Here is an 8,870-nt window from a genome sequence, read left to right as displayed (position 1 = left end):
AACAGCTTGCCTAGGATCGAGGTAAGACTAACGGGCCTATATTTTCCCAGGTCCTTCTTCCTGCCTTTTTTGAAGATGGGAACCACACTGGCCCTCTTCCAGTCCTCTGGTACCTCACCAGAGCACCATGAATGCTCGTAAAGCCCTGCCAGGGGACTTGCAATGACCTCCAGGTGGACATAAGTCCACCTGGAACAAAATGTACACTATAAAGACTGAGTGAATACAGAGATCAAAGAAGTTGGATTAACAGCCCTAAAGTTGCCCTCTATTCACAGACAAGTCCCCTAACCAATGTACCTGAGCCTTCACATGCTGGGCTCACCCCTAGAAAGGAGTTTTTATGGACTCTTCAATCCCCAGGATTTGTGCCTAATGGGATGGGTTTTTTTATGATGCAGACAACTGGGCACTACGGAACTGGTCTCAATTTGCCAATGCTTGTCATATACATCACCAAGAAACCTCTAGATAGTTGCACAGCTTTTGGAAGCTACCGCCTATAATAAGCTAGAGGCTCCATTCTCAATTCTGAAACCTCTGGTTCCCATGACACTCACTTCGTATAAAGCTAGGAGTATCAGACCCCAATACCATAATCCTGCCACTGGCTCCATTTCCTCTGCCTGCTAATGGAGGGCAAACATTATGAATGACTTGTAAACTACGTATGACAAGACAGAGTCACCACTTCTTAGCTACCTGTCAGGACCCACAGCACAGCCCATGCAACACACTACATCAAGAAAAATCTTTTGCTGGTGGTCAGGAGAGGAGCCAGACTCATTCCTGACCCTGCTGCTTTACACAGGGGCAAAATGGATCTTGCAGTCCTTGCTACTACCCCCAAGAAACCACAGGAAAGTGCAACTCTAAATAAAAATATCAGAGGGGGAAAAAAGCATCCTACTGAATTACACAACACCTGCTTATTCTTCCTAGCCCTTTTCCTGTCCATCATGCATGACCCTGCACAGCTTGATATTCAATCAGGTTACAGCATAAAATGGAAATATAAGCATCAATTCTCACTTCTGGTTTCTCACAAGTGAGATGTTTGTCACAATGACTGACATGTATGACACGTCCTTGTCACCGTCTGTCCAGAAAGTTGTAGAACCAACGTTAAAGTTCAGAAGTTGGCAATGACCTAAGGCAAGATCGTTAACTCAAACTAGTGCAAAACCAAGTTATAGTCTCTTCTAGGTAAAGAGATCACCTTACTTTGACCTGCTCCGTCAACAAGTTGCTGGCATGAAAAAGGAAAACTCACCGTGTGAAGCTCTCTCTTGAATATGATGAGTGTGACAAAGCCAGCAATGACAAAAATTGGACTAAGACTCAAGTAGGCTAAGAGTTGACCAGAGAAATCACCTGTAGAGGTAAAGAGAAAAACAAATCAGCCTGAATTTTATATATCTGCCCAACACAGACAGCTGTAGGCTGGCAGCTCACACACAAGAGTAATGGCTTGGTAGCCCAGTGGTAGAGCCCTATATGGCAGACCCATATGGACTCAGCATTTCAACCAAGCTACAAGTGAAGGAGAAAGGAGGCTGAAAGCAGACAGAGTGGCAGTGCCCGACTTCAGAAACAGGCAGAAGGGGAGGAAGATGGAACAAACCTTACACCAACCATAAGCAATTTCTGCTAGCCAGATTACACCAGTGTGGAGAGACTGAGTAGTCCCCTTGTCTAGGCATGAAAGTATGAACCCCAAAAGATGACAGATATCAGAGTTAAAGCATAATGTGCACACGCGCACAACATAGATGGCACGATATAGTAGTCTGTGTAAAGCATCCTTACCTATTCATTCCTCAAGAAGAACATATTGTCTACATTTGTATCTTCCCTAAAGAGTTTGTAGACTCAAAACAAAAACAAAATCACCAAACTAATTCTAAGATCAGCAACCAAGCACAAAAGGAGTCATGTTATTTGTTTCTTCGAAAGGTTCTTGTATACCCCTTTTAAAAAATGATCTCCATTTAAAAAAACAATTCAAAAAACAGAGCAAAAAACTCAGTTAAAAAAATTGTTAATGATTCTGCTACAATGCAGACTTATTAGAAAGATGCTGGCAACCCTACCCCATGATCAGCAAAATCAAAAAACAGGGAAAATGCTTTGGTGGGCTCAAACTATTCTCACCATGACAATACAGTCCTTCCAACCTCACTACACGAAACACAGAAGGATCTGTTCCTCCCTGATCCCTCCTGAATATCAGCTGCAAACTCGAGGCCTTGCACCCATGACAGTCTTGCTAATACTTCAGCAAAACATGCGCTCTTCAAGTTCTCACCTTCTGGTAGTCCTCCCTTCCCTTGCATCCTCCCCCTTCTCCCTTAGTTTAACAAGATCTTAGCTTCTAATCAGGTTCCCACATTTTTTCTCCCTTCATGGAAGATCATCAGGCTTGGTCAGACTGCTAAAAATCTACTGAGTAGGGAGTTTCAAAGGCCCCTGCATATCATACCCAAAAGATAGTTAAGTGATGCATCTTCCAGGAAAATAGGAAAGTTGGATGTAGGGTGCAACAATAAAGGGACAACTAATTGGTACATATACCAAAGTAGTGAAACAGATACCCTTGCAGGTGTACCTTATCCAGTAAATAGAGATGGATTTCTATAGTTATTCAATGTACAACAAAGATTTAAAGGATGTAACTATCCTATCACACTTCAGACATGTAAGTCCCTGTGTATTTCTCTGCCGGCCAGTTTAATCAGCCAGTTGATAATGATTAAAGGCTCTCTAGTTATGTCTACTGTGTCATTTAAATTTTACATGTACTGTGTGCCGCAAACAGCAAATGAAGCTGAACTGTGCAAGGCTGGGGCCCAGCCAATGCAGCCACCTGCAACAATACCGTCCAAAGAAATCTGAGCCCTGCCACGTGCCTGAAAAACTGATTCATTCCTAGATCAATTTAGTTTCCTTCCTCTGTATATGGCATTTCCGCCCCAACACACACACTCATAGCCTAGTTTTTAGCTGAACTCAAAACAGTAGCAATTGGCATGATGATGTTTGGCTTCAAGAACTGGAGCTAAACAAAAATCTCCCTCTCAGCTCTAAAGTCCATGCTGCTGGGTGCATTGCCAGATGCCTGTACAATCACCTGTGATACACCATGCCGTCTCCTTTAAAATGCCAAGCTCTGCACCACTTACAGTTAGAAGCTACTAAGATTATTAATAGCAGAGATTGCTGAAGACTTTCAGCCTGAGAAGTATAAAGAATATGGACTAATGTAAGAAACAAAACCTAAAACACATGGGTGTTTTATTTGTTTAATGAAACTGAACCCCTATTAAATAGACCTCAGGCTCAATTCTGTTGTCCCATAACTAACAGTCATTTATACCAATGCAAAAGAAATGCAAAATGGCTGTCAAACGCTACCAAAGAAAAAAAAAAATCAGAATATTTATGATATGTTTTGCTTTGGTGTAAGCAACAGCATAAGCTGCCAGAAAAATCACACCTTTTGTGTCTAAGTACTGTCTAACAACAACGTAAGCACCAAAAGAGATTCATCTTAAGACCACTTGCCTCCAGACAGCCAAAACTATACTGGAAATAACTTTCAAGGAATTTAAGCCATAGGTACCAACTTATTTTTGCTGGGAGGTTGGAGGGGAGGGGGCAAGATAAAGTCCACCCCCCCGGCAGCATGACTGAGTGGAGCCCATGGGTGGGGGGAGGGTGAAGGCAGATGGGGGCTGCCTGCTGGGAACTCAGGGCTCCCTACCCTGTTGCACTCCCCCTGGAAGCCCCATGCCAGCCAGAGAGAGGTGTCCCCTGCCTGCCCAGCAGCAGTGAGGGGCACAATGTGCACATGGCACCCCCTGCAGCCCCTTGCAGGCTGGAACACTCTGTGGTAAACAGTAAACCTGGATCCCTGCACAATACTAGGAACCCAAGGCAAAGGCTGTCCCAGTCATGCAGCCTAGGACTGGCACTTAATGTTCCCATTTCAGGACTGTCCTGCCCAGTCAGAGTTGGGTGGTCACCCTACCCTCTTCTCAAGGTGTGCCAGGGCCCTCAGGCTCCCACATACTCAGTGCCTATGGTTTAAGCTCCAAAGTCACGTACCAGCCTTCAGCAGCACTGCACGTGAGAACATTCATTCTTCTAATCTGTAGCACATAAAGCTTTGAAAAACAAGTTAGACCTAAACACAGTGACCACTTAATAAAGAAGTTGAGATACAAATAGTCCTTTGAGAACATTGAAGTAGATACAGGAACTCAAGAGAGCATAACAGAAACTTCAGAATGCTAGAATACAGTAAAGTTAATACTCCAATTCATCCTGTCAGTAAAGTCTGGTGACCACTGCTACAGCTAGTGGCCACGATCTAGGACACAGCCTACACTAGTGAACAACCACTTGCACCAAACTAACTTTGTGCCTTTCATAGTCACCTGTTCAGGTAAATCTTCTCTCTCAAACACTTCAGTCTCCTCAGCCCTTCAGAACAGAACTGTTAGCCACAATAATATATTACACACTATTAATGTTAGTGACATCCTAACAGAACCAGATTCTAAAACCACATAGGTAGTAGTGCAAAGGGGTTTGATTTGATCTGGTACAATTCTCAGGAAAATGAGACCCGCATCCAATTTAGTCAAGGAAGCTATGCTAGAAGTCTTCTAACAAGTGGATGCAATGGTTTGGTGGACAGTTTTAGCTGGCACAGACATAATCCAAGAGTGGAAAAGGCCCAAGTCTTTAAGAGAGAATGAACGGCACGGATCATCTAAAAGAAAACCTAACTGTTTCATCGCGTTCTTCTTGGGAGTTTCAGAAATGGCAGAAATGGAACATAACTGATAGGATACGAGTCAAGACATGGAGACATCTATACACATGGGAGGTTAATAGTAAGTACCCCAGATAAACCAGTTCTATAATAGGACTCTAAAAAAACAAAAAAAAGTGAGCAAAGTCCTTTCTCCACTCCACAAACCTCCAACAGCTATGTGGAGATATTCTTAGCAGCAGCCTTTGTCCAAGCCCAAGAATTAAAAACACAAACAAAACCAAAACAACCCCACGCTCCCCCCACCCCACACATCTCATCTGTTTAGTATGCTGTTGTTTTAAATTAAAAAACTTTCATTTAAACAGTAAGTAAAACATGAAACATTTTTTTTAAATGACCTCAAAATACAAATGGATGAAACAGCATTCATGACTACAAATATATTAAATTCTAGATATTACTTCCAATGTCTTATGGGGATTTTTTCAATTAAAAAAAATGCATATTTTTTACCCAGCATCCCTTTAGTGTTGACTGGAAATAGCTGAGGTTTACCACTTTAGCATGATCTAAATGCAATGTAAAAAATATGAATTAATGTCACCATGACCACATCCTGCCAACAAGAACTATCTTTACCGCTGCCACCACTGTTTCCTATCAAGATGTCTACTTCTGGCAGCAATGTGTTACAGGTGATTTTGCAAGAGCATAAGCTGCACATGCCATGAAGGCTTTCCACTTTGTCAATACATTCTGTATTCATGCAAAATGCATGAAGAACTGCCACTTCTTGCTTTTCATGACACTGCCCTCATACTGCTAGCACAAGATGTGACACCTTAAGAATAACCACCTCTTAGTCATCTTTGAGGATGATAAAGACTGTGGCATGACAAAGGTTCTTATCACAACCCAACACACTTCTTCTGAAAGACTAAATGAGGAATAAAATACCACCGCAGCAGCACCAGTCTCTCCCAGTAAATGTTACTTCAACATGGAAGGAGCAATAGCTCTGGAGAGAGGGGCAGTCCCAACAAGTCACAATAAGGCATAGAAAAAAAGTGTTCCTACATAAACTACAATTAGCCTGCTTAAGAAACAACAAGTAAGAGTGTATACACAAACTAGTACTTTTGCTTGCGTGCAATAGTTACACATGCTAGTTTTGTTAGGCCTAGTATCAACTAAACATGCTAAATGTGTTTGGCTTCTCAGACAAATTTATTATTTAAAAAACTTGACAGTGATATGGAGAATTTTGCTAGTTTAGGGACAGGATTTGCTAAGTCGATCTCCTTTTTTCATATTGGAGTCAGTTTCAGACTCTGCCTCTCAAGGATATCACCTCTTCATCTTTTCTGAGGAAGTCATGGAGCCTTAAAGAATCCAGCTCTCCCAAAGAAAGAGCTTAAAAATATTAAAAAGCCAGGAACTTAACGTTTCTCCAACTGATTGTGCAGAAAAGAACCCCCCTAATAGGATGGGTAGAATTTAAAGGCCCCAAGACAATATACATCAGAAGTCGTGTCAGGATAGTAATTTCAGTTCGTTGGTTTTTTTTTAAAAAAAAAGTCACAATGCAGCTGCTGTGTTATGTTGCTCTGTTCATTTTTCCTTCATGGATGCAGGGTTTCACGGTTACTAATAAAACAACTCTACTTTCAGCACTTGAGCATCCAAGTGGCTGGAAAGTTGTGCGACTCTCCCACATGAGCGCGTTACTCTTCCAATTTGCTCATTATATCAAACCTGATAACCCTTGAGTTTACACCCAGAGAAACAACCAAAAACATGATTTGCTCAGTAAAAGGTAAAGAGAGGCTGTCTATTTTGCTAGTTGAAAAAGGAGCCTCTGGAAAACCTGGACTGAATTTTTAAAAGCATTCAGAGCATAATTCTTGGCAAGTGAAAAGTAAGACAGCAGCAGACCACTGGAAGCGTCTCTAAAGAGAACAGGCTTTTAAGAACTATTGCCATAATGGATCAGACCACTGATCCATCCAGCATATTTTTCTGCCTCAAGCTCAGAGCAAAAGCATGAGTAATGAGGAGAACAGTCCCAACCCTCAACACACACCACCCCCAAACCAGTTTAATAGCTTATTGCAGTAGAAGAGAAATCTGCAATTCTCTTCCTCATCCCTCTGGTTATCAGCACAAGGCGGCATTAACTCTATTTCTGCATTAGCACCGTGCAATAATCACACTAGAAACCCTAGTCCCAACCTGGGACTCTATTGTGCTGGGCACTGTACAAACAAACAAAAAAACCAACAACAACAACAAAGAGTGTCCACAATAAAACTAACTGGCTGGTTGAATACATGGTAGAAGAGAAAATGTCCCCAGGAAAAAAGCTGCTGGTAGAGAGCTGTTAATTTTATCAGCTATTACTCCAAATAGGTACTGGCTGTAGAGAAACTGGCCATACAACACTACATAGCAGCTTAGGGAAAAGAAAGAAAAGAGTCAGGAATTTGTGGAAGAATCTAATTACTGAAGCTGGATTTGAGCCAGGTCATTAGGGCTAAGAGGCTGACAAAGAGGAGCACGTGAATTGCTGATGACCACAAACAGCCAAAACTTATGTTTAACTCAAATTACAGTCTCTCCAGCTCAGCACTGGAGTACTCACTGCAGAGACCATGTCTGAAACCAAAGTCCTGCTAACAAAGCACCCATCCCTATGCTGACCCTGAATCTCCTGTGATGCCTGAAAACAAAGGCCAGCACAACACAAGGCAGGACAAGCTGCTACCATGCACAGCCAAAAGACAACGTCGGATCTACTTACTCGCAGCACTGCAGCAGGTGGGAAAGCCTACCTGGCAGGACAAACTGCCTTTCTAAATAAGGCACAAGCCCCCAGACATACCTGGCACCTGTTTCTGTGCAGGATTCCAGCATCTGCCACAGAGGAAGGGTGCTGTTACCTGACCAAAGTCCGACACAGAGGAAGTCTAGAGCTTGTCGACACATCCCACCCTTCCAGGCTCCTGCACACTTGCTCAGAGGCAGGACACGACTGCATTTCTCCCCCTGCACCACAGCATTTCACTGAGGCACTGCACCCTAGCCTTGTCTCTCCAGATCTGGTGAAGAGACACTGCCACACAACAGCAGCCTGCCAAGGGAGCCACTCTGCTGCACCCCAGCAAGGCAAGGGCACCCTGAGGCGCAGAGGCAGCCACAGCATCGCCAGAGAGGACAGAGACACAATCCTACAAGGAGGGAGGAAAAGAAAGCAGCTAAGTAACAGCTCCTCCGAGGCCAGGCCGCGCAGGTCCCCAGGAACTGTTGCAGGGCTGAGGCTCCCCTGGGCTCCAGCCACCCCCTGGAGCCAGAGTCCACGGCCTCGACGGGGCGCATGCGCACTCTGCAGCACACTGGCTCCCCATCTCGCAAGTCCTCGCGGCAAGAGGGCGCATGCGCGTCCCAACCTCCCCGCACTGCCGCTCAATGGCTCACTATTTGGCAGCCGCCACCTCGGCCCCGCAACCCCCTTCAGCCCCGGCTGCGGGCCGCCCGGGAGGATGGCGCCGGGGCCACGGAAAGGGGAAGAGAGGCACGTTAAACGGAGCGTTACCTGCGGGATATTCGACGTGAGTGAGAGAGAGCGCCCGCCATGGAGCGGGGAACGAGCACTCACCCACCGCGGCCATCTTACCCGGACACCGGGTCAGGCCGCCACAGCCAATCGGAATGCACACAAAGGGCGGTACAACCAATGGGCGGGGGTCGGAGGCCTAAACAACCAATAGGGCGGCGCGGCAGGGGAGAGACCGACCAATCCCCAAACACCCAATTAAAAATGCAACCCGGGATCGGTGGAGCCAATGAGATATGGGCATTCGCGTCCAGCGGAGGAAGGCAGCAGGTAGATCTGGAATCAATCAAAATGAAGGCGGGTGCTGGCCCAGTTTAGGATTGGTGAAGAAGAGGATGCAGTTCATCCAATCAGAAGGCCGGACTGACCTCCAGCCTTAACCAATCAAATGTTGGGGGGGGGGGAAGGGGGTAGGGCTGTGGGGCTGGAAAAGGCAACGGGGAGTTCAGCTGGTTTCCGCTCCCCAGCTCTGGT

The 8,870-nt window shown here is 44.9% G+C and overlaps 1 protein-coding gene across 1 annotated transcript in view; it reads right to left on the bottom strand.

The window, feature by feature from the left end:
• The window catches only part of DOLPP1 (dolichyldiphosphatase 1), an 18,049-nt gene extending 9,563 nt beyond the window's left edge, over positions 1-8,486 (bottom strand). Inside the window, exons 1-2 of the mRNA XM_019540762.1 lie at positions 8,376-8,486; positions 1,274-1,374 (exon numbers count right to left, since the gene is read on the bottom strand). Of these exons, the coding sequence (XP_019396307.1) occupies positions 1,274-1,374; positions 8,376-8,451 (177 nt within the window). The 5' untranslated portion in view covers positions 8,452-8,486. The remainder of the gene's footprint in view (positions 1-1,273; positions 1,375-8,375) is intronic.
• Positions 8,487-8,870: the final 384 nt, after the last annotated feature.

Source organism: Crocodylus porosus, unplaced genomic scaffold (genome assembly GCF_001723895.1).
Source record: "Crocodylus porosus isolate Cpor-Errol unplaced genomic scaffold, CroPor_comp1, whole genome shotgun sequence".
NCBI lineage: Eukaryota > Metazoa > Chordata > Crocodylia > Crocodylidae > Crocodylus > Crocodylus porosus.
Note: the sequence above shows the minus strand (reverse complement) of the source record. Positions and strands in the feature narration are given on the sequence as shown.